At 38.6% G+C, this 27,235-nt stretch overlaps 2 protein-coding genes across 2 annotated transcripts in view; both read left to right on the top strand.

Moving 5' to 3' along the window:
- Positions 1-11,580, top strand: part of LOC146405229 (olfactory receptor 4C46-like) — a 64,937-nt gene extending 53,357 nt beyond the window's left edge. The window contains exons 3-4 of the mRNA XM_085015212.1: positions 9,432-9,515; positions 10,605-11,580. Coding sequence (XP_084871338.1) covers positions 10,634-11,563 — 930 coding nt within the window. The 5' untranslated portion in view covers positions 9,432-9,515; positions 10,605-10,633 and the 3' untranslated portion in view covers positions 11,564-11,580. The remainder of the gene's footprint in view (positions 1-9,431; positions 9,516-10,604) is intronic.
- The window catches only part of LOC110259269 (olfactory receptor 4C46-like), a 949,087-nt gene that overhangs the window by 281,249 nt on the left and 640,603 nt on the right, over positions 1-27,235 (top strand). The gene's annotated exons all lie outside the window — the stretch shown is intronic.

Genomic DNA, 27,235 nt, shown 5'->3' on the forward strand with positions numbered 1-27,235 from the left:
GATTTTCACATATTGAACCAACTTTGCATTATTGGGATAAATCTCACTCATTCTTGGTCTATAATCTTTCTTAGCATTTGCTCTATTCCCTTTATTATATTTTGTTGAGAATTTTGTGTCTATAAGAGTCATTGGCTATGCATTTCTTGTCTTATATCTTTGTCTAGTTTTGAAATCACGGTTATATTGTTCTTATAGAATGAATGTGGAAGTATTCCCTAGAGTTCTTTTTTTGGAATAGTTTGGATAGGATTGGTGTTAATTCTTCCTTAAATGTTTGATAAATTTTACCAGCGAGTCCTTTTTGGCCTGGGTTTTCCTTTGTAGAAAGTTTTTTTTATTAATAATTCAATCTTTATTTGTTGGAATTATATTCATATAGAATAAAATAAATCTCACCATTACTTCACACCATACACAGAAAGTAACAAGAAAATTTTTTGAATGAGAAATAAATGTGTTAATGGTAACTAAATTAATAGAAATTCTATTTTGAGGAGTTCCCATTGTGGTGGAGTGGTTAACGAATCTGTGTAGGAACCATGAGGTTGCAGGTTCAGTCCCTGGTCTTGCTCAGTGGGTTAAGGATGTGGCTTGGGTCCTGCATTACTGTGGCTCTGGCGTAGGCCAGTGGCTACAGCTCTGATTAGACCCCTAGCCTGGGAACCTCCATATGCCACAGGAGCAGCACTAGAAAAGGCAAAAAGACAAAAAAAAATTCTATTTCGACCTTGAGGCAGACCAGTATTTTTCAGATATGACACAACAAGCATGAACCCTAAGAAAAATGAAAAGTTGAAATTGGTCAAACCTTGGCTCATCAGGTGAAACTATGTTTAAAAATGAAAATGCCAACAGCAGAAATTGACAGAACATTGTAAATCAACTACGATAGAAAAAAATAAAAATCTTTTAAAAAAATGAAAATGCAAGCCATAGACACAGAGACTTGGAGAACATTTTACATATGTGCCATTTAACTATATGGCTAAGAACCTGTGTCTAGAACATATAGAATACTTACAACTCAGGAATTAAAAAAAAACAGCCCATATTTTTAAACTGTGCAAAGAACTTAAACAGTAACATCACAAAAGAAGATACACAAAAGGCCAATAAGAAGATGAAAACTATGTTCAACATCATTAGTGATCACAGAGATACAAATTGAAACTGCATACTACATACCCTCATGCAGAGCTACAATGAAAATAATTAACACTACCAGGTCACAGGGATATGGAATGTCTGATTTCCATTTCTTCATATGGCTTCAGATATCTCTCTACATGTTTTTAATGCTGCCCAGAATTCCACAATGATCAGTTCATGAATCCCAGAAGTAAATGTAATCTGGGTTCCTGAACATTTGCATTCCCTTCTAAGAAATATGAAAAACAACTTTTTAATTTTTTTAGATTTTATTGACTTTTTAAATCATTTATTTTTATATATGTATTCTACTGTAGAGCATGGAGACAAAGTTACATATACTTGTATACATATTGTTGGTTTACAATGTGGTATTAACTTCTGCTGCACAGCAACGTGATTCCGTTATACATACACACATATCCATTCTCATATAAACTATCACAGAATATTGAGTAGATTTCCCTGTGCTATAGAGCAGGTCCCCATTGACCACCCATTCCATAAGCAATAGATGGATTGGCAGCTTGGGAAAAACAACTTTTGAGTCAAGAACTTCAAAATGGCTGCCATTAATTTAATGCCATTGCTGATCGAGCTTTCGAGCAGTCATTAGTGGGCATCCAGAAAAAGTTTAATATTCAAGGTAAAATAGAAGCTCTTTCTGTGATACAATTCAATCAGGAAACTACATCACCATTTGAAACTGACAGCGCTAATGCCCTGAACCTAGCCAGAACTCAGGTTGGGACTTGAACCCATGTGCCAGGACTTGAATCCAGCCTAAAACCAGATTGGGACTTGAACACACGTGATGGGACTTGAACACATCCTAAACTGAGATTGGGATGTAACCTCACAGTTTTAAATTAGAATCACTCACCCTGCACACCCTGCATCTGGACTACTGAGGTTCAGGTTCTTCATGCCTCCACACAAAAGGAATTCAGCAAAAGACAAAGTATTAGGCAAGAAATAGATTTATTAAGATAGGATGGTCAGGAAAAGATCTCAGACAGTCTTTCTGAGTCGGGCTGCCCTGGGGAGGAGCCTCTTGGGTTTCCAGTGGCCCTGCTGCCCACCAAAGCCCCGAGGGGGTGCCCCACTCCTGCAGAATAGCTGCTCAGCACCACCAGCCCCCTGGAAGAACCCCTGCAGCCCAGAAAAGCTGCAACAGGCTTGGCCAGATTGTGAAAAGATCCGCCTACATTCTCAGGCTGTCCTTCTGAGTTGGGCTGCCCTAGGGAAGAGCCTCTTAGGTTCTCAGTGACCCAGATAGGTGCTCCAGCCCCCAGGGGGTGCTGCACACCTGAGGAACAGCTGACCAACACCGCCAACCCCATGCAAGAACCCCACAGCCTAAAAGCACCAGTGCAAGCTCTGCATGAACAAGTGAAATCTGCTACCATCGTGGTGTGGACCTCTCAGTCCTGTCTGCCCTCAGGAAGTCCTCCGTTGCTTCAAAGAAACACTGTTAGCCCCATCAACACTCCAGAAAAGCCACACTGCCTCAAAAAAGATTGACCAACAATGCCAGCCCTCAGGAAATATTCCACGGCAGGGACAAGGCAAACACTGCCCGATCACGGAGAGTACAACTCCCTCAGGAGAAAGAAAACAACAAGCAAGATGAAGAAGCTGAGAAACCACCCCCAGTCAAACCAACAGGAGAACTCACCTAAAACAGTCAACAATGAAACAGATCTCTGCAGTCTGACAGACCTGGAGTTCAAAAGAGAAATAGTGAAAATACTGAAGGAATTAAGAGAAGATATGAACAGTAATGCAGATACCCTCAGAAAGGAACTAGAACATATAAGGAGGAGCCAAGAAAAACTAGAACACTCATGTGCAGAGATGCAAACTGAACTACGGGCAGTAAAAACCAGAATGAATAATGCAGAAGAATGAATCAGTGATATGGAAGATAGAATAATGGAAATCACTCAATCCGGTCAACAGACAAAAAACCGAATCAAAAAACTGGAAAGCAATATGAGACCTATGGGATAATATAACGTGGGCCAACCTACGCATAATAGGAATTCCAGAAGGAGTAGAAAAAGATAAGGGGATGGAAAATATATTTGAAGAAATTATCGATGGAAACTTCCCAAATCTAAAGGATACTGGGTTCAAGATACAAGAAGCACAGAGGGCCCCAAACAAACTGAACCCCAACAGACCCACACCAAGACACATCATAATAAAAATGGCAAAAGTTAGTGATAAAGAGAGGATCCTCAAGGCAGCAAGAGAAAAACAGAATGTTACCTACAAGGGAACCCCCAAAAGGTTATCAGCTGATTTCTCTACAGAAACACTACAGGCCAGGAGGGAATGGCAAGAGATATTTAAAGTGCTCAAAGGAGAAAATATGCAACCTAGAATACTCTATCCAGCAAGAATATCATTTAAAATAGAAGGGGAAATAAAAATTTTTCCCAACAAATAAAAACTTAAAGAATACAGCAATACAGAACCCAGGTTAAAGGAAATATTGAAAGGGCTTCTCTTAGCCAAAAAGAAAGGAAGGAAAGGGAAGAAAAAAGAAAAGAAATAAAAAAGAAGAGGAAGAACTCGGACTGAGGAAACCGCAATCAGAGAGCAGTCACTCAAATAAGCCAGCATAACGATTTAATCATGAACATGCTTCAAACAAAATAAAATTAAAAAGAAAAAATAAAAAAGAGTCATCAAAACCATAAAATGTGGGCAAGGGATGTTAGGAAGTAAATAACCCTTTTTGTTTGTTTGTTTATGTTTCTCTTCTTAATTTTAATATAGTAATGAAGTGTTTGAACTTACAGGACCATCAGGCTAAAACACACAATTATGGGAAGGGGTTAGCATACTTAAAAAACAGGGCAACCACAAGCCAAAACCAAATATTGCATTTGCAAAAAATGAAAAAAAAAAGGCACTCAAGCAGATAATAACAGGAGACAATCCAACCAAAAAAAAAAAAAAAAAAAAAAGAAAGGAAGAATGGAGAACCATAGAATCAACTGGAACACGAGGTTCAAATGGCAATAAATAATCATCTATCAATTATCACCTTAAATGTCAATGGGCTGAATGCCCCAATCAAAAGACACAGAGTGGCTGAGTGGATAAAAAGGCAAAAACTTTCAATATGCTGCCTACAAGAAACTCACCTTAGGACAAAAGATACATATAGATTGAAAGTGACAGGGTGGGGAAAAATATTTCGCGGCAATAGACATGACAGAAAAGCAGGAGTTGCAATCCTCATATCAGACAAAATAGACTTTAAAAAAAAAATAAAGAAAGACAAAAAGGACACTACTTAATGGTTAAGGGACCCATCCAAGGAGAGGATGTTACTATCGTCAACATATATGCCCCAAATACAGGAGCACCCAGATACATACAACAAATATTAACAGACATAAAGGGAGATATTGATGAGAATACAATCATAGTAGGAGACCTTAATACCCCCCTCACAGCAATGGACAGATCCTCTAGACAGAAAACCAATAAAGCAACAGAGATCCTAAAGGAAACCATTGAAAAGGTAGACTTCATTGATATCTTCAGGACACTACATCCAAAAAAAGCAGAATACACATTCTTCTCAAATGCTCATGGAACAGTCTCAAGAATCGACCACATAGTGGGACACAAAGCTAACCTCAATAAATTTAGGAGCATAGAAATTATCTCAAGTATCTTCTCTGACCACAATGCCATGAAATTAGAAACCAACCATGGGAAAAGGAAAGAGAAAAAACCTACTACATGGAGACTAAGCAACATGCTACTAAAAAACCAATGGGTCAATGAGGAAATCAAGAAGGAAATTAAAAACTACCTTGAAACAAATGATAATGAAGACACAACCTCTCAAAATCTATGGGATGCTGCGAAAGCAGTGCTCAGAAGGAAATTTATAGCGATACAGGCCTTCCTCAAAAAAGAAGAAAGATCCCAAATGGACAACTTAACCCTCCACCTAAGTGAACTAGAAAAAGAAGAACAAAAAAGTCCTAAAGTCAGCAGAAGGAAGGAAATTATAAAGATCAAAGAAGAAATCAATAAAATAGAGACTCAAAAAACAATAGAGAAAATTAATAAAACCAAGAGCTGGTTCTTTGAAAAGGTAAACAAAACTGACAACCCCCTGGCCAGACTCACTAAAAAGAGGAGAGAAAGAACCCAAATCACCAAAATTAGAAATGAAAAAGGAGAAATCACAACGGATACAGCAGAAATACAAAAAACCATAAGAGAATACTATGAAAAACTGTATGGCAACAAGTTTGACAATCTGGAAGAAATGGACAATTTTCTAGAATCTTACAGCCTGCCAAAACTGAGTCAAGCAGAAACAGACCAACTGAACAGACCGATCACTAGAAATGAAATTGAAGAGGTCATCAAATCACTCCCTACAAATAAAAGTCCAGGACCAGATGGCTTCACAGGTGAATTTTATCAAATATATAAAGAGGAATTGGTGCCCATCCTCCTTAAACTCTTTCAAAAGGTTGAAGAAGAAGGAATACCCCCAAAGACATTCTATGAGGCCAGCATCACCCTCATTCCAAAACCAGGCAGAGATACCACCAACAAAGAAAACTATCGGCCAATATCATTGATGAATATAGATGCAAAAATTCTCAACAAAATCTTAGTCAAGCGAATCCAACAACATATCAAAAAAATTATACACCATGACCAGGTTGGGTTCATCCCAGGTTCACAAGGATGGTTCAACATACGCAAATCAATCAGCATCATACACCACATTAACAAAAAAAAGGTCAAAAATCATATGATCATCTCAATAGACGCAGAAAAAGCATTTGACAAAGTCCAACATCCATTCATGATCAAGACCCTCGCCAAAGTGGGTATAGAGGGAACATTCCTGAATATAATCAAAGCCATTTATGATAAACCCACAGCAAATATAATCCTCAATGGGGAAAACCTGAAAGCCTTCTCACTCCAATCTGGAACAAGACAGGGATGCCCACTCTCACCACTGCTCTTCAACATCGTTTTGGAAGTCTTAGCCACAGCAATTAGACAAACAAAAGAAATAAAAGGCATCCATATAGGAAGACAAGAGATCAAACTGTCACTGTATGCAGATGACATGATACTATACATAGAAAACCCTAAGGACTCAACCCAAAAACTCCTTGAACTGATGAATCAATTCAGCAAAGTAGCAGGATATAAGATTAACATTCAGAAGTCAGTCGCATTTCTGTATACCAGCAATGAAATATTAGAAAAGGAATACAAAAATACAATACCTTTTAAAATTGTACCTCACAAAATCAAATACCTCGGAATACACCTGACCAAGGAGGTAAAGGACCTATATGCCAAGAACTATAAAACTTTAATCAAAGAAATCAAAGAAGATGTAAAGAAATGGAAAGATATTCCATGTTCCTGGATTGGGAAAATCAATACTGCAAAAATGGCCATACTACCCAAAGCAATCTACAGATTCAATGCAATCCCTATCAAATTACCCATGACATTTTTCACAGAACTAGAACAAACAATCCAAACATTTATATGGAACCACAAAAGACCCAGAATCGCCAAAGCAATCCTGAGAAACAAAAACCAAGCAGGAGGCATAACTCTCCCAGACTTCAAGAAATACTACAAAGCCACAGTCATCAAAACAGGGTGGTACTGGTACCAAAACAGACAGACAGACCAATGGAACAGAATAGAGAACCCGGAAATCAACCCTGACACCTATGGTCAATTCATCTTTGACAAGGGAGGCAAGAACATCAAATGGGAAAAAGAAAGTCTATTCAGCAAGCATTGCTGGGAAACCTGGACAGCTGCATGCAAAGCAATGAAACTAGAACACACCCTCACACCATGCACAAAAATAAACTCCAAATGGCTGAAAGACTTCAATATACGACAGGACACCATCAAACTCCTAGAAGAAAACATAGGCAAAACACTCTCTGACATCAACATCATGAATATTTTCTCAGGTCAGTCTCCCAAAGCAATAGAAATAAGAGCAAAAATAAACCCATGGGACCTCATCAAACTGAAAAGCTTTTGCACAGCAAAGGAAACCCAAAAGAAAACAAAAAGACAACTTACAGAATGGGAGAAAACAGTTTCAAATGATGCAACTGACAAGGGCTTAATCTCTAGAATATATAAACAACTTATACAACCCAACAGCAAAAAAGCCAATCAATCAATGGAAAAATGGGCAAAAGCCCTGAATAGACATTTCTCCAAAGAAGATATACAGATGGCCAACAAACACATGAAAAAATGCTCAACATCGCTGATTATAAGAGAAACGCAAATCAAAACTACCATGAGATACCACCTCACACCAGTCAGAATGGCCATCATTAAGAAGTCCACACATAACAAGTACTGGAGGGGCTGTGGAGAAAAGGGAACCCTCCTGCACTCTTGGTGGGAATGTCAACTGGTACAGCCACTATGGAGAACAGTTTGGAGATACCTTAGAAATTTATACATAGAACCTCCATATGACCCTGCAATCCCACTCTTGGGCATCTATCCGGACGAAACTCTACTTAAAAGAGACACATGCATCCGCATGTTCATTGCAGCCCTATTCACAATAGCCAGGACATGGAAACAACCCAAATGTCCATCGACAGATGATTGGATTCGGAAGAGGTTGTATATATACACAATGGAATACTACTCAGCCATAAAAAAGAATGACATAATGCCATTTGCAGCAACATGGATGGAGCTAGAGAATCTCATCCTGAGTGAAATGAGCCAGAAAGACAATGAAAAATACCATATGATATCACTTATAACTGGAATCTAATATCCATCACAAATGAACATCTCCTCAGAAAAGAAAATCATGGACTTGGAGAAGAGACATGTGGCTGCCTGATGGGAGGGGGAGGGAGTTGGAGGGATTGGGAGCTTGGGCTTATCAGACACAACTTAGAATAGATTTACAAGGAGATCCTGCTGAATAGCATTGAGAACTTTGTCTATATACTCATGTTGCAACAGAAGAAAGGGTGGGGGAAAAAATGTAATTGTAATGTATACATGTAAGGATAACCTGACCCCCTTGCTGTACAGTGGTAAAATAAAAAAAATCAACCATTAAATAACAATAAAAAAATTTTGGAAATCTAAAAAAAAAAAAAAGATAGGATGATCTTGAGAGATGCAAGCAGGCAGGCAAGGAGGCGCTGCCCCAAGGATTTGCTCGGCTACAGTGTTTTTCACCCAAAGGAAGTGGGGGTTGGAAGAATGCTGCCTCTTTCTCTTTCTTTGAGTAGTAACTCCTCCTTGGTGTCTGGTCATGGTGCTCATTTAAATCAGCAGAAAGGCCATCCTCAAACTCCTGCCCTTGGTCTGAATCTGAATGCGGACCTCACCCAATGACCTGAGGTTTATCTCATGCCTCCACAGGTCAAGCAAGCCTGCCTTGTTCTGATGGCCTTCTTGAGCAGTTAGTAACTTACACTGATCTCCCATACTCCCCTAGGTACTCCTCTAAATCTACAGTCCTTTTGGGGGATTTCTACAATCACCTCCATCCCTATCATTTCCATACACTGCAATTTTGCCACCTTGCTGTGCGCATGACATTCAGTTTTCTTAACGGTCCAGGCTTAGATAGAGAAAGGGGCTCTTTAGGTTAGGTTACAAGTGTAGAGATAATCCTCTTCCCATTCAAGAATTGGTGTTTCTCAACACATTTCTGCAGATACTTGCTCCTAAAACAAACCTTTCTATCAAAGCTGATAATTAATTCCTAGGAGAGAAAGCAGCAGCCATGAGACAAGGTCCCTGAAGCTTATGGAAATCTTTTTAAATGTCTTCTCGACAAGAGCAAGGGGAAAATGAGTTTGATTGCCATTCACCTCTCCAGAACCAGCTTCATCATGGACAGAGTGAACTTTTTGACCTCTACACTATCTGCCTCTTGCCCCACAGAACCAGACCCATTTATTTAAGATCACTTCTTCATAGCCTTTCAAGAGAACCCATTCTAAATGCAAAAATGATCCTGAATGATGTTTCCAACAGAGTTTCTGTGAAGAACTTTTGAAGCTTTAGGAATGGTGGGAAGATTTAGGCTTATAAGAACTCTTCCTTTTTGAAACAAGTTTATTGATGTATACTTGACATGCCAAAAACATGGCACATATTCAGTGTATATGATTTCTTAATAATTGTTTATTTGATAGTGAATTATATGAATAAGCTCTTCCCAAGTCTGATATATACTTTATATTTAGAATGACTTATTACAAGAAGCAGCCAGTTTGAAAAAAATTGGTTTTGACCAACCCAACACATCAAGACCATCTAAGACAACTAAGGTAAGTTTTGCGATAGTGCTGACCCTTGCTAAAGATTGTTCCTTACCACACACAGGGCTCATTGTTCAATACTTTTCAGGTATAGTGATAGAGTATTTCATCCTCTCTCCAACTGCTGAAAAGATCATTTATAATTAATAATAACCTTAATTTGACAGTTGAAAATTTTGAGGCTCATAGAAATAAAGCCAGTGATAAGACCCACCTCTCTGATATCAGACACCATATTCTGCCATTAGATACCTCATCATTCAACTATTATAGGTAGTCTACTCCTGGGGTTCCTGTGTTTGCTTTCTACCCCTTTACTGGACTTCAGGCATTTCATCCAAGACTCACAAAGGTCTTTAGTAGAATAACATCCAAGATTCCTCTTATTCAAATTCCTATCCATCCTTTCACTCATATTCTCAACAACCTTCCATGGCTCCTCATTTCCTAGATACTAAAGCAAAAATTCTGCAGCTGTGCAATGATAAATCTTTATGCCCAACTTCTACCTGCTTTTCAGAGTTGGGTACCAATATGTGTGCTGTGTGCTATGTACTATGTCAAATTAAACTCAGTCCTTCGTGATGATGAAATGTACACAGGTGGCCTCCTGAGAGTGTGTTTAGAAAAGTTACTTATATCTATAGTCTTAAGAAAGACTTTACCTGGGAGATAATTTAAATAATCTTTATGAACTCACAATCTTTATTTCCAACACACACAAATACACACACACACACACACTAAAAGAATTCAAGACTTGGGAGTTCCTGTTGTGGCAGAGTGGAAGGGAATCTTGAGGATGCGGGTTTGATCCCTGGCCCTGCTCAGTGGGTTAAGAATCTGGTGTTGCCATGAGCTGTGGTGTAGGTCACAGACACGGCTTGGAGCTGGCATTGCTGTGGCATAGGCTGGCAGCTGCAGATCCAATATTACCCCTAGACTGGGAACTTCCATATGCCACAGGTACAGCCCTAAAAAACAAACAAACAAAGAAAAAGAATCCAAGACTTAATAGAATTTAGAGATTTAATATATGGTATAATGGGAAGTGTACCAAAGTCAAGTTGGCATTCATAAAAATGGTTTTCTTTTCAGGTAATGCAATTAACCATCATACGAAATACATGGAGAATAGGAACAATGTGACAGAGTTTGTTCTCCTGGGGCTCACACAGAATCCAGAGATGCAGAAACTCTTATCTGCTGTGTTTTTTGTCATCTATATTGTCACTATGGTAGGAAATGTGCTCATCGTGATCACCATCACTGCCAGCCCATCCCTGGGGTCCCCCATGTACTTTTTCCTGGCCCATCTCTCCTTCATTGATGCCTGCTATTCCTCTGTCAGTACCCCCAAAATGATTATAGATTCACTCCATGGAAAGAAGATCATCCTATTTGAGGAGTGTATGACCCAAATCTTTGGGGAACATTTCTTTGGAGGTGTAGAGATCATCCTGCTGACTGTGATGGCCTATGACCGCTATGTGGCCATCTGCAAGCCTTTGCACTATACAACCATCATGAATCGCCGAGTATGTCGTCTTCTCATGGGAGTGTCGTGGGTGGGAGGCTTTCTTCATGCAACCATACAGATCCTCTTCATCTCCAGATTACCCTTCTGTGGTCCTAACATCATAGATCACTTTATGTGTGATCTGAACCCTTTGCTGGATCTTGCCTGCACTGATACCCACACTCTGGGGCTCTTTGTTGCTGCCAACAGTGGCCTCATCTGTCTTTTAAACTTCCTTCTCCTGCTGGTCTCCTATGTGGTCATTCTGTGCTCCCTAAGGACCTACAGCTTGGAGGCGAGGCACAAAGCCCTCTCCACCTGCATCTCCCACATCACAGTGGTTGTCTTATTCTTTGTGCCTTGTATATTTGTGTACCTGAGACCTGCCGGTACTTTATCAATTGACAAAGCAGTTGCTGTATTCTATGCTATCATAACCCCCATGTTAAATCCCTTAATCTATACCTTGAGAAATGCCCAGATGAAAAATGCCATTAGGAAATTGTGTGGCAGGAAAGCTATTTTAGGTGACAAATAAATATGACTTGGGCCCAACATTGATTTACCTGAGGCTATGGTCAAAAGGCTATCTCAGCAAGGAATATTTATGGGACAAAGAAATCAACTAACTGTTAGGAATCATAGCCCCTGCATTGAGTGGAGCAGAAATAGGTGCAAGAAAATAACACAATGTGGGGCCACTCTTTTCATATTTAGAAAATTCTACCAAAATGGGATTTTGTTTTACTACATTCAAGCAGATACCTGGATTCATAAGCTTGCCTTCTAATAACAAATTAAATAAGTAATTAAATTTTCCGTTATTGGGCAGCATTCTCTGTAATACTCCAAGGAAGTATACAGTTACTATTGTTATTTTTCAAGTGAGAAAACTGGTATCAAGGGGAAGATATCAAAAAAGATACACTGGAGAGCCAGGAAACTGACTGATTTCCTACCTCATGCCCTCAACTGTCAAGCAATGATGATAGCAAAATCAGATAACTACTAGTTATCATTTATTGAGACAGGGCCTGTGCTGAACAAAATGTACATATTCATTTATTATCTATCATTGAAAATTGAATGATTTTTCTGTAATAACTGTGCTTGTGTGAGTGCCTGTAACATTAGAGTAAGTAACTATTTTTGGGCTATAAAAGCATTGGCCCTACTTATCTCTGAGGGTTAGATAATGAAGGTGAAGCTTATATACACCATCTCCACATTACCTTGTAGGTTTCAGGACCATCATGTATTGCTCATATCACCCATGCTATGTAGGTAACACATCAGAAAGAGTAATGATTCAAAAAAATGGTTTCATATCAGAAAGGGATTTAAATATAAACTACTTGCCTGCAACATAACAATCATTTCTACAAGGTAGCAACATAGCAGGTGCATGATCAATATTAAATGAATGAGTCAAAGTACAAAGGAAAATGAATGACTTCAATAATTTAAAAAAAATGCAAAAATGTAGTCCTGAAGGCCAGGGCATTATTTCCTACTTTTGTCTGATTCAACTCTAGGGACAATTTTGGCTATACCTCTTGGGGGAACTATAGTTTGTTTTTGTTACTGCTTACACTGAAGAGGAGGTAAAAGAGACTGAAATTACAATTCTCAGCATATGAATAAGTAGTTTAGCTTGATATGCTCCCTGTCCTCAGCAAGATTTCATTATCTTCTTAATATGAGCTGTTTCTATTATATTTTCTCAATGTGATTACTTTTTAGAAACATTTCATTATTAAAAGCTATTTGTAAAAATACACATCTCTGTCTACATACAAACAATTTCAGGATAAATATATTCCTTTTTTCGCTTTTGTCATTAATTCATTAATGACAAATATTAAATATTAAATGACAAATATTAAATATTTCTGAGCACAAGGAATGTATCAGACCTGTTGCTGGGTTTCAGTGGGGAATAAAAAGAGATCTGGATTCTGCCTTCAAAGAGCTTAGGAACCATTGAAAAACTCCCAGGTGGGAGTAGAAAATTACACCACAGTGTTATAAATGATAAAACAATGAAGCACAGGGAACTATGAAATCATGCTGGAGGGATGCACATCAGGGAAAGATTTCTGGATGAAAAGGCACCAAAAATGGGACACAATGGATGAAAAGGAGTAAGATGGCAAAGTGAAGAGGCATGAGGCTGGAAGAGAGAGTCCTAGAAGATGGAATTGAAGTAGCAATATACAATTGAAATACGTGTTTCTGATACTCAGAAAGATATAAGTCAGAGAAATGTAGAAATCTCAAGCATATAGATGGCAGTTAGGAGTTCCTGTCATGGCTTTGTTAGCAAATCCGACTAGGAACCATGAGGTTGTGGGTTTGATCCCTAGCCTTGCTCAGTGGGTTAAGGATCCAGAATTGCCATGAGCTGTGTTGTAGGTTGCAGATGTGGCTCAGATCCTGAGTTGCTATGAGTCTGGCATAGGCCAGCAGCTACAGCTCCAATTGGACCCCTAGCCTGGGAACCTCCATATGCCATGGGTGTGGCCCTGAAAAGACAAGAGATGAAAAAATGAAAACGAAAAAGAAAAAAAAAAGATGGCAATAAAGCCAAAAGAGTGGAAGACATCACCTATAGAAGGTGTAATTCAGTGGTCTCTCAAAAGGTCATAGCCATTTTGACATGTCTAAGAAAACAAACAAAAAAAATTGATTCTAAAATAGAACTCCTAAAAATGTCAATTGCTATATTACTAGGAATTCACTAGGATGCCAAATTCACAAAATAAAAATAGGCTACAAAAAAAAAATCAACCCTGTATCAGAGTTTTTGTCTGCAAATCTACAAATTGAGTGTTAATGGGTAAATGTCCTTAATTTCTCCAAAACAACTTTCAGTTTTATAGCATCCAAATGGGAACTAAAATATGAGAATAAAATGAATACATTTTGATATGCAAAGGCTCAAGAAGTTTTACCAGTCAAGCATTGTGAATAAGAAATATACCTCAGTAGAACACAAGCAAACTACATTTAGCACCTCCAAAAGATTATACACCATGACCCAGGATGCAAGATTTCTTTAAAATATGTGAATCAATCAATGTGGTAAACCACTTCACAGAAGGAAATACAAAAAGAAACGCAACATAATCATGTCAATAGATACAGAAAAAGCATTTAAGCACAACAACCATTCATGAAAAACACTCAACAAAATAGATTTTGAAGGAAGTTTCCTTAACACAATAAAAACCATTAATGAAAAGCCCACAGCTAATATGGTAACCAGTGAGAGAAAACTGTCAACTTTTCCTCTAACACCCAGTGAAAAGTAAGGATGACCATTCTCATCACGTCTATTCAACATAGTATTAGAAGTACTAGGAGTTACTCAGTGTGGCTCAGCCAGTTAAGGACTTGACATTGTCTCTTTGAGGATGCAGGTGCTATCTCTGGCCTGACTCTGTGTGTTAAGGATCCAGCATTGCCACAAGTGACAGCATAAGGCACAAATGCGGTTCAGGTCTCTTGTTGCTGTGGCTGTGGTGTAGGCCAGAGCTGCAGCTCCAATTCAACCCATGGCCCAGGAACAACCATATGCTGCAGGTGTGGCTGTAAAAACAAACAAAAAAGTACTAGCAAAAGCAATCAGAAAAGAAAAAGAACTAATGGGCATCCAAATGGAAAGTCTGAGATGACATGATTTTATATATATTTAAAACACAAAAAAACTCTAAAAACTAATAAACATATCCAGTACAGATGTAGAATAAATATCAAAATACAAAAATTGTATCTCTTTACAGCAAACTATATGAAAAGGAAATCAGAAAAAATACCCCTTTTATGAGAATATCAAAAAGAAGTAAATACTTTGGAAGAAATTTAAACAGTGAGCTGAAAGTCTTCTACAGTAAAAACTGTAAGACATTAAAGAAAGAAATTGAAAAAGACATAAATAAATGGAAAAGAAATAAATGGAAAATAAATTTTCCAAGAAAAATATTTATTGGATCATGAGAACTAATACTGTTAAAACAGCCATACTACCCAAGACCATCTAAGATACAATGAAGTTCATATCAAACTTCCAGGACATTTTTCACAGAATTAGACTATACTGTCCTAAAATACATATGGAACCACCAGAGACCCTGAGTTGCCAAAGCAATACTGAGAAAGAAGAATAAACATGGAGACATCTCACTTCCAAATTTCAAATTATATTTCAAAGCTATAGTAATCACAAAAGGATGGTACTGGCGTAAAATAGACGCCCAAAACAACAGAACAGAATTGAGATCCCATAAATAAACCCTTGCCTATACAGTTACCTAATATTTGACAAGGTGCCAAGACACTTCAATGGGGAATAAATAGACTTTTCAGTAAATAGTGATAGGTAAAGTTATATTCACATGAAAAAGAATGAAACTGGACCTGTATTTTATACTGTGTACAAAAATCAACACAAAGAGGAACAAGACGTAAATGTAAACCCTGAAACTGTAACAATGCCAGAAGAAAACATAGAGTAAAAGCTTATTGACATTGGTCTGCATAATGATTCTTGACTATGACACCAAAAGCTCAGGCAACCAATGTAAAACTAAACAAGCGAGACTACTTGTTTATCAAACAAATTTTTTTTTAATTTTTTGAAGAAAAAAGAAACATTAAAGAAACAATCAGGAATTCGCTCATGGTGCAGTGAGTTAAGGACCCAGCATTGTCACTGAAGCTGCTTGGGTCACTGCTGTTATGGAGGTTCAATCCCTGGCCCGGGAATGTCCACATGCCACAGGTGTGGGAATAAAAAAATAAAAGCAACAACCAAAATGTGAAAAGGCAAGCAAAATAATGGGAGCAAATGTTTGCAACCTTTAGATCTGATGATGGGTTAAAAGCCAAAATATATAAGAAAATCATACAACTCAATAGCAATAAAAAGTAAATAATCCAATTTTTAATTGGGTAAAGGAATGAATAGATAATTTTTGCAAGAATATATCAAAATGGCTAAGAGGCATGTAAAAAGGTGCAGAACATTATTAATTATCAGGGAAGTGCAAATCAAAACCACAATGAATATAACCTCACACCTGTTAGGGGGGTCAGAATCTCTGGGGCTTTGTGGAATCTATTTGTAACCCGTTGTTATTAGTCCTTTCTTTTTATTTTTTTTTTGAAAGTCCTAGTGATGGAAATCAGAGAAGCAAAAGAAATAAAAGGAATACAAATTGGAAAAGAAATAAAACTATCACTCTTTGCAGATGACATGATACTATACCTAGAAAATCCTAAAGACACCGCCAGAAAACTATTAGGGCTCATCAATGAATTTGGTAAAGTCTCAGGATAAAAAGCTTCTATAGCATTTCTATCACAAATCCCCAGCCTATCCCCCCATCCCCACCTGTCTCCTTTGGAAAACATATGTTTGTCAAAGTCTGTGAGTCGATAGCTGCTCTGCAAAGAAGTTCATTGCATCCTTTTTGAGAGTCCACATAGAAGTGATAGCCTATGACATTGGTGTCTGGTACAAAATTAAGACACAGTAATCAATTGCTTTTCCATATACTAACAATGAAAGATCAGAAAGAGAAATTAGGAAAACCATCCCATTTTACATTGCATCAGAAAGAATAAAATACCTAGGAATAAACCTACCAATAGGGACAAAAGACCTGCACATTGAAAACTAGAACATGCTCATGAAAGAAATCAAAGACACAATAGATGGAAAAATATACCATGTTCTTGGATTGGGATAATCAATATAGTCAAAATAACAATTCTACCTAAGGCCATCTACAGATTCTATGCAATCCCTATCAAATTACCAATGACATTCTTTACAGAACTAGACAAAATATTTTAAATTATATGATGGAGGATAATGTGAGAAAAAATGTATATATATATTATATATGTGTATATATATGTATGTATGACTGGGTCACTTTGCTATACAGCAGAAATGGACAGAACATTATAGGTCAACTATAAAAAATTTTAAAATAATTTTAAAAATAAATGAAATTTGTATGGAAACACAGAAGACCTCAAATAGCCAAAGCAATACTGAAAAGAAAAAAACAGAACAGGAAGAATCAGGCTCTCTGATCTCACACTTTACTACAAAGCTACAGTCATCAAAACTGTATAGTACCAGCACAAAAACAGAAATAGAGATCCATGGAACAGGAGAGAAAGCCCAGAAATAAACCCAAGCACCTATGGACAACTGATCTATGACCAATGGGTCAAAAATATACAGTGCAGGAAAGATAATCTCTTCAAAAAGTCATGCTGGGAAAACTGAACAATGACATGATGTAAAGGAATGAAAATAGAACATTTTCTAATACCATACACAAAAATAACCTCAACATGGATTAAAGACCTAAATGTAAGGCCAGCTACTCTAAAACTCCTAGAGAAAAATATAGGCAGAGCAGCTCTTTGACATAAATCACAGCAACATCTTTTTTGACCCACCTCCTAGAATAAAGACACACACACACACACACACACACAAAGAGTGTGACTTACTAAATTCAAAAGTTTCTGCACAGCAAAGGAAACAATTTAAAAAATGAAAAGACAACCCACAGAATTGGAGAAAATTTTTGCAAATGACTCAACTGACTAAATATAATCTCCAAAATATACAAAAACTCATACAACTCAAGAACAAAAAAACAAACAAATAATCAGAAAATGGGCAGAAGACCTAAATCCACATTTCTCCAAAGAAGACATACAGATGGCCAGCAGGCACATGAAAAATGCTCCACATCACTAATTATTAGAGAAAGGCAATCAAAACAACAGTGGGGTACCATCTCAAACCAGTTAGAGTGGCCATCCTTAATAAGTCAACAAACAACAAATTCTGGAGTGGATGTTGAGTTAAGGGATCCCTGCTTCACTGTTGGTAGGAATATAAACTGGTACAACCACTATGGAAAATGGTATGGAAATACCTCAGAAAACTAAATCTAGAGCTACCGTATGACCCAGAAATCACATTTCTGGGCATCTATCCAGACACAATTTTCATTGAATAAGATACATGCACCCGTATTTTCACAGCAGCACTATTCACAATAGCCAAGACATGGAAACAACCTCAATGCTCATCAAGAGAAAATGGATTAAGAAGGTGTGGTACATCTATACAATGGAATACTACTCAGCCATAAAATCGGACAAAATAAATGCCATTTGTAGCAACATGGATGGAACTAGAGACTCTCATATGAAGTGAAGTAAGTCAGAAACAGAAAGACAGACAATATAGAATATCACTTACATGTGGAGTCTAAAACATGGCACAAATGATCTACCTACAAAACAGAAACATGATGGACATGAAGGACACACGTGTGGTTGCTGTTGGGGGTAGGGGGAGTGGGATGGATTGGGAATCTGGGGTTAGCAGATGAAAACTTGCATTTGTAGTGGATGGGCAATGGGATCCTGCTGTAGAGCACAGGGAACTATATCCAATCACTTGTGATGGATCAGGCTGGAAGATAATTTCTTTTCTATACAGCAGAAATTGGCAAAACATTGTAAATCAAGTATAAGAAAAAAAAATTAAATATATATATCAAGATAGCATTTTTATTTCCTTTGGACATATACCCAGAAATGGGATTGTTGAATCATATGATAGTTTGATTTTTAATTTTTCAGGAATATACAGTCTGCTTTCTACAATTGTTATACTAATTTACATTCCCACCAGCATAAGAGTTCCCTTTCCTCCACATCCCCACAAATACTTGTCTTTATCTTTTTGATCATGGCCATTCTATTGATTCTTTTTCTAGGTACAATTAGTTTCCTAATGAGACTAATATCCTGTGCAAAAACTCTTAATTATGTTTATTGAGTTATCTCAGAAATTGAATCTTTCAAATTCAAATTTTTTAAAAATTATTGTATTTTTGAATTTGAGAAAATAATATCTTAATTTCCCCTCTAACTTAAGCATATTTATCTCTGCCCCTTAAAGATTCTTTTGAATTCTGATGAATAGTCTTTTTTTTTTCTTCATCTCTACCTGGCATATGGAAGTTCCTGAGTCAGGGATTGAACTGTACTTCTGCTGACTCTGGTGGATCCTTAACCCACTGCACCACAGTGGGAACTCCTCTGACCAGTATTTTTTACTAGCCTTCATGGAGCAATCTAAGGCTTCAATGTATTTGTTTCAAGTTACATTATTTCTTCATTTCTAAAATATATTTGGCTCCACATAAGCAGAGGGGATATCTGCCTACAAGATGTTAATTGCTAATTTAAGAGTGGTGGTATGTCTATATTTGGTCTGATCTGTTATAGAGTTTTGTATATGTGTGAATATAATTTTTTTTAGTCACATTTGTTTGCAACAGAAACTCACAATTCCACATTAACATTCTTGCCTGTGAGCATCTTATAGACCCCAAAAAGAGTTTCAGCCTGGTGCTCTACGTTGTTCTACTGTTCTTTATCCAAGTGAAGATTTGTGAGCCAGCTGCCATCCAATTTTACACAGATACAGGTGTAGTAGATAGAAAACCAAAATTATACAAGTGATTACACAGGTGTAGTACACAGAAAACCAAACTTATACAAGTCTGATTCTGAGATATGGTTGCTGTATCTCTGGATAAATCCTTTAGCTTCCTGGGGCTTCTGTTATCCCCTGTGCAAAATAAGAAAGCTTTCATTTGACTCTCTCATCTATAATATTAAACACTATTTCTACTGTGCAATCAAATCAATTCTTTCAGCTTAGAATAGTCATCAAATGCAGAAAAGGAGTCAGAGACAAAGGAAACAAAAGCAGTAAAAGATACTCCTGGAGATACATCAAGACCTGTTTGATCTGCAAGGAATGAAAGGGAAATTTCATCTTCAAACTGTGTTTGAGGATTCCCCAGGAATTGCTTTGCCTTGCTATTTTAAACATTCTTCTGTTAATGTAAATAAATAAGAGGGGGGGAATGGAAAGAAAGAAACAACTCTGCTCTTAATCTCACCACTCTTTCATATTTATTAAGTGATGCTTCTCCATTTGATGGAAGTGTAAACACTCTAGGGAGGTCACTGCAACGTACGTGTGGAAAGGGCTTTGGGACATAGTTTTGCTTAAAGGAGCTCAGAAGTGACTCTTCAAACCAAGCTATAGATGTTAACGATTCCTTTAGTTCTGGGCTGGGGGTAGAATTGCACAGTGTCTTAGGGAAGCATTAGGAATTGTGTCCACCTGAGACACAGTCCAAAGATCCATCAAGTTCAAGTTCAGGGCTTACAGTCCCTACTGAACTCTGGGCTCTCCTCTACCCTTCACACCAATGTTGGGCCTGGCTTTTCCATCTTATGGGAAACTACAGGGCTGTGTTTCCTCAGATCTGTGTGTTAGATATGGGATTAGTCTCATTATATTACTGGCTTCTCTTATATAGGAAAACTATTGATAGCAAGAATAATGGTAATAATAATAATAACTCAAATTCACACTCAAACACATTCCCCTGTTTTACATGCTCATTCCCCTTTTGTTTTTCCTCCTGAACTGAAAAACAAAAAAAACAAAAAAAAAAACAAAACTATTCCCCACTGAGAGAGCCCTCCCATTTAAGAAGGCTCAGATCATAGCAGTTTTGACAACTGTGAATTATGTTTCTTGGTTCTCATCTGGAAGAAACTGGGCATTTAAACACAAGCCTAGCAACTGTGCCTCCATTGTCCATTTTCTAATGTCCATGAGAATGTCGTCTTTCTCTGTGAATCAGGACCCATCTCAGAGAATACCTTCCTCCCATTTCTGAGCATGTCAACCTGATAACACCTCACTTTCCTTTGAAATTATGCCATTTCCTTAGCCATAATTGGGAATATACTCTCTCGTAGTCTTGTATGGTTGCACTTCATTATCTTATCATCATCTGTAAAACTATACTTTCCCCTCATTTCTGAGGACAGTATCTTGCAATTATATTACAAGTATCCAAAATATTGATATTTGATTAAATTCTCTTTTTTCACAAACCTTTAATATTAATTTAAGAAGAAAAAGTATCTCACCAGTATTGCCCAGGGCTCGAGTTTTGCTTTATTTTTCTCCCCTTCCTGTGATAATTTGGGTACGCTTTTCCAAAATAAAGTTAAGAGTGATGCTTTAAGAATTCTTTGTAAATTATTAATTTCAGTGAATCTCTGACCCACACACCTCAAAGTTTGGTCGAAGTCATGTCTTTGATGCTCCCAGTCTGCTTCTCACCAGCTGAAACATGCCACTTCACAGTGCTATTGGCAACAGATGCTGTTTCCTCGACTTCTTGTTGGGTCACTTTAAAGAGAATGATATAAAAGCTTAATGACTCTGGGGAAAGCCGTCCCCCCAAAGTCTCCCTCCATAATCAGAACCACTTCAGAGAACTGATAGATTTAATTTCCAGGTGCCTTTTCAATTTGTTTAAAAAGAAGTAAAAAAAAAAAAAATCAACTTACTAAATTTGAAAACCAATTAATAGTTTCACCTGGAATCATAACACTAATCCAAAGCTCTTCAGTAAACACCTTCAGTAAACAGAGGTATGTAATTGTTTTTGATTGTCTTGTGCACTTGAATAATGTGCATATATAATTACATATATTTCACACAATTTGCTTGATGTGTAATATAGCATATATATTACAAAGATCTCTTTTTGGAGGTGTTTATTGAATTTTAATTGTCCTGCTTTTTTAGAAGTTCCATTTGATTGGAACAGAGTGGATTCCATAGTACTATTGGGGTTCACTGTGTTTCATAGAGTCTCTGCTGATTTCTGGAAAAACTGGAGGGAAAAAGTTCACTTCTAGCCCATACCTAGAATGAAACATAGTGCAGGCTTTCATTTGTTTTTTTTTTTCACTTTTTGATTGTACCCCATTAAGGTCGACTCTTGACCACTAATATTCTTTCTTATCCCTTTCACATTCCTACCCTTTCCTGTCCCCTCATTAATGCTTTATTTTCTGTCTCCTCCCTGCCTTCCCCTCCCCTCCTTCTTCCTTTGTAATACAATGTCCAAAAAGAAAATGGTTCATACTTTGAGAGGGAATTTATGAGCTGTCCACTGCAGATGCTTTCCTGATTTCATTGGGCCTTCTAATAGAGACTATGCTTTCCTTTTCCAAACCATCTAAACAGCTAGGCAAGAGAAATGTAGATTCGACTCCCCTTCGCCACTGCTTAAAAGCTTCTATGGTGCTATTATGACCAACTCTTTGAGTCAGGTTCAGATCAAAAGCAAAGGGAAGCTTTGTTCTTCTTCTTCTTATTATTAATGGTACTTTTTAAGGCTGCACCCCTGCCACATATGGAAGTTCCCAGGTTGGGGGTGGAATTGGAGCTGCAGCTGCCAGTCTATGCCACAACTGCAACAACTCAGGATCCCAGCCTCATCTGTGACCCACACCACAGCTCGAGGCAACACGGGATCTGTAAACCACTGAGCGAGGCCAAGGATGGAACAGGCCTCCTCAAGGATACTAGTTGGGTTGGTTCCTGCTGAGTCACAGTGGGAACTCTGGAAGCCTTTTTCTTTGATCAAAGAACAGAAAGGTACCAGCTGGCTGTCTAGAGCACAGACAGGTGGTGGGCGGGGTTCTCATGGAGGGGGAGGGAAGTGGGCCAGGTTTTCTTCATTGGGGAGGGGAGGAGGCCGAGTTCTCATCAGCGTGGGGGGCGGGGTGTGCAGAGTTCTCATGAGGCCAGCACATCTGAGAAGCTCACGCTCCAGGCCTCAAGCTGCAGCACATTTGCAGGGCCCCCTCCCTATCTTGAACTGCAGTGTCATACCCAGGGCTTCAGCACAAGGTTGCTGGGCTGAGGTGTGGCAAGGCCATTTCACAGGAGGAACTCTGGTCCAAAGCGCCAGGTGCCAGGGCTCCACATCCTCTTACTCTGCTCTTGGGCAAGAAAAACAGGAGTGAGCACAAAGGCAACAAAAAAGGTGAGCCTGTATTTTATTAGCAGATTCTGGTTTATTTCTCAAGAGTTGTTAAAGGGCTTTGCTCCTGACACAACCTCTCTGCCTTCTGTCCTACTCCTCATCCTTAAGGGGTGCTGAGGGGCAAAGGTCCATTTTCTGTAACATCTTCCTGCTGATTTCCAGCAGTGTCTTTGCCACACCTAAGGAGCAGAACTTTGCCTCCACTGCCTTTAGATGTGTGTGTTTGTTACCAGGCTTCAGCCCTAAGCGTTGGTCTCCATTTTTCTGGCCTTTTGAAGAGAAAGGATGTCAGATACATGGAAACATGAAGCTATCTCAGTCTTTGGCCTGTTGGCAAGTGTGCCTTGATGTGGAAACCCACCGCTGGGGCCTGAATCTCCCTGGCCGCACTTGTGTTATTCTTTGGAAGAGAAGCTTCAGGTCAGAGAGAGGTTTCCACAAGCAGTCTAGGGGATCCATTGGAACCACACCCCAGGGTGTTTTTCTGGAGGTTGGGACTGGGATTCCCTTCTTCACTGGGATCTGATGTCCCTATGAAGTGATCCTGGGCAACTTGAGGCAGAATGGGAGGTTAGGCTCACCGAGTGGGGTTGTTCCACTTAGGGCTGAGCTGCTGGTTGCCCATGGTTTTAGGTGAATCCCGGCTCCTGGCCATAAGGAGTATAGGGCCAAGTGGGTGGTTGCAGGCAACATCTAATTAAAATACTCTGTGAGGGCTTTCCTGGTTTCTTCTACCTGGAAGGCAATCTTGGGTTGAGTCTCCGTGGGTGGTTAATCCAGATTCCTGTGCCAACTGGTTGACTTAGAGGGCAACAGCCAGAGGTGGACTTGGAGAAGGGCTCCAAGCCTAGTGCTTGATGTTCTACTATAATAGAGTTAATACAGCTTGCACTGAGGTTTCCATTGGGAATACTCCCTAAGTGGTATTATAGCAGTCCATGGCCATATGCAGCCATCCATGTGTTTGTTGCATGGGTCAGACCAGCTAATTAAATGGCACAATTATGGGGAACTGGAATCCTTCAAATCTTTTATAGTTGCTTTTATCTTTGAAATTCATTTTAAAATATGATTTTAATTTTCTAATTTGTGATGTAGGGGCCCTTCTTATAGAACAATTTACATGAGTTTTTTTCAGATGCTGCATATACATATATTCCAATGATATATTTGAAGAATAGGGAACTAATCATAAGAGGGATTTACTGACTTGCTACACCTACTCAGAGACAGTCTTGCGCCAAAACTGAATTTATGATGTGGCCTTCCAGAAGCCTTCCCTCTGGCTGGAAGATTATGATATTATTTCAGGTGACAGATTAGATATTGCCATCAATCATTCTCAAGAAGTTCTGAGTATTCATTCCCCTTTCCTCAACACATAGTCCCAAATTGATCCCTTGTCAGCCTCTCCTCTCTCCCAGGAAGCCCACGCATCTTCCTGTAATTTGCTATAACCCATAATCCTGTCCAAGCTCCATGGAAATGGCAACCAGTGGAGGCTGCCAAAATATTGGGCCTCAGGTTCCCTTTCCAAATCCAGAATAAAGTTCTTCCCACCAAATAAATCAAACCGTTTCAAGGTCCGTTCCTCCAAAGTGTTTTCCCAGCTCACACAAGTTCATCTTAATGAAGTCCTGCAGACACATTGGGGGTGTAGGCTATTTCCTTTCATATTCAGAGCTTTACCTGTGTTATGCTGAACTTTGATTCTATGTATTGGTCTGGATCTAATGAAGGTTGTGGTATCTGATGTTGAGAAGGGAACATGTGTCCTTTGAGAATCCTGTTTCAGGTGAAGTCATTGCTCATTCTCCAGTCAAGGGAACACTTATTTTGGAGCAAGGGTAAAGGAAGGACTCTGCCAGCCCAAAGGTTCAGAGAATTTAAAGGTTCAAGGTCTCAGCTTTTCTCACCTTGAGACACTTCAGATACATGGAACTACAGTAGTACCTAGGACTTTTGTCCCTGATGGGTAGCCCTGTGCTCTGTGCTTGGCAGCTGGATCAGATGCCATGTTGTAATTCACATGGAAATATTTTGTAGATTAGATGCAGGTGACCTTTCTCAAGCTACATGCTGTTTGTTTCCCGCTAACCCAATTACTGCGTCTTTGTGTATGACTCAGAAAATAAATTGTAGAATACAATGTTGATCATTTGAAATTTTAATCATTATAAGTAGGGATTTAAAGTCACTGTAATATACTAATTACTAATAAAACATTGAAGTGTTTTCCATTTAGGGGGAAGAAGTGTTTTATTAATTTTCATTTATTTATTTAGTTAGTTATGTATTTTTTTCTGCTGTACGGCATGGGGAGCAAGTTATACATACATGTACACAACTTTTTCCTCCCATTGTTGTGTTGCAATGTAAGTATCTAGACATTAGGTCCTTACCTAATATCTTTGTAAATCCATTCCAGGACCAACAGTTTGCATCTGTTAACCTCACCCTCCCAATCCCTCCCACTCCCTCTTTCTCCCCCTGGGGCAGACACAAGTCTATTTTAAAGTCCATGAGTTTCTTTTCTGTGGAAACCTTCATTTGTGCTGTATATTAAATTACAGTTATAAGTGATATCATATGTTATTGGACTTTCTCTGACTTATTTCAGTATGAAAATGAGTGAACTAGTTTCATCTCTGTTGCTGCAAATGGCATTATGTGGTTCATTTTTATGGATGAGTAGTATTCTATCGTGTACATATAACACATCTTCCTACTCCAGTCATCTTTCGATGGACATTTGGGTTGTTTCCGTGTCTTGGCTATTGTGAATAGTGCTGCAATGAACATGTGGGTGCATGTATCTTTTTTAAGGAGAGTTTTGTCTGGATATATGACCAAGAGTGGGACGAGTGCGTCATATACGGTAGTTCCACATAAAGTTTTCTAAGGTACATACATACTGCTCCCCATAGTGGCTATACCAGGTTACATTCCCACCAACAGGGCAGGAGGGTTCGCTTTTCTCCACAAGCCTTCCAGCCCTTGTTATTAGTGGACCTATGAATGACGGCCCTTCTGACTGGTGCGAGGTGGTATCTCATGGTTGTTTTGATTTGCATTTCTCTTATACTCAGGGGTGTTGAGTATTGTTTCATGTGCTTGCTGGCTGTCTGTATATCTTCCTTGGAGAACAGTCTATTCAGGTCTTTTGCCCATTTTTCCATTGGGAGGTTGGCTTTTTTGCTGTTGCGTTGTATAAGCTGCTTGTGTAACCTAGAGATGAATCCCTTGTCCGTTGCATCGTTTGCAACTCTTTTCTCCCATTCTGTAAGGTGTCATTGTGTTGTCGTTTTGGTTTCCTTTGCTGTGCAAAAGCTGGTTGGTTTGACTAGGTCCCACTGGTTTCTTTTGGCTCTTCTTTCTGTTGCCTTGGGAGACTGACCTGAGAACATGTTCATGAGGTTGATGTCAGAGAGTGTTTTCCCTAGTTCTCCTCCAGGAGTTTGATGGTGTCTTGTCTTCTATTTAAGTCTTTCCACCATTTTGAGTTTATTTTGGTGCATGGTCGGAGGGTGTGTTCTACTTTCACTGCTTTGCATGCAGCTGCCCAGGTTTTGCAGCAATGCTTGCTGAATAGACTTTCTTTTTCCCATTTTATGCTCTTGCCTCCTTTGTCAAAGATGAATTAACCAGAGGTGTCAGGGTGTGTGTGGGTTCTCTATTCTGTTCCATTGGTCTGTCTGTCTGTTTTGATACCAGTACCACACTGTCGTGATGACAGTGGCTTTGTGATATTTCTTGAAGTCTGGGAGAGGTATGCCTCCGGCTTGGTTTTTGTTCTTCAGAATTGCTTTGGCCATTCTGGGCCTTTTGTGGTTTCCTATAAATTGTTGGATTGTTTGTTCTAGTGCTGTGAAAAATGTCATGGGTATTTTGTTAGGGATTGCATAGAATGTGCAGGTTGCTTTGGGTAGTATGGCCATTTTTACAATATTGATTTTTCCACCCCATGAACATGGACTATCTTTCCATTTCTGTAGATCCTCTTTAATTTCCTGGATTAATGTTTTATAGTTCTCCGCATATAAGTCCTTTACCTCCTGGGCCAGGTGTATTCCAAGTTATTGATTTTGGGGGGTGCAATTTCAAAAGGTATTGTATTTTCGTATTCCTTTTCTAACATGTCATTGTTAGGATGGAGAAATGAGGCTGGTTGCTGAATGTGAATCTTATATCCTGCTACTTTGCTGAATTTGTAAATCAGTTCACGTAGT

Source organism: Sus scrofa, chromosome 2 (assembly GCF_054392235.1).
Source record: "Sus scrofa isolate SSC_HxYL_T2T_F1_AM1 chromosome 2, Sscrofa_HxYL_maternal_Yorkshire_Landrace_v2.0, whole genome shotgun sequence".
NCBI lineage: Eukaryota > Metazoa > Chordata > Mammalia > Artiodactyla > Suidae > Sus > Sus scrofa.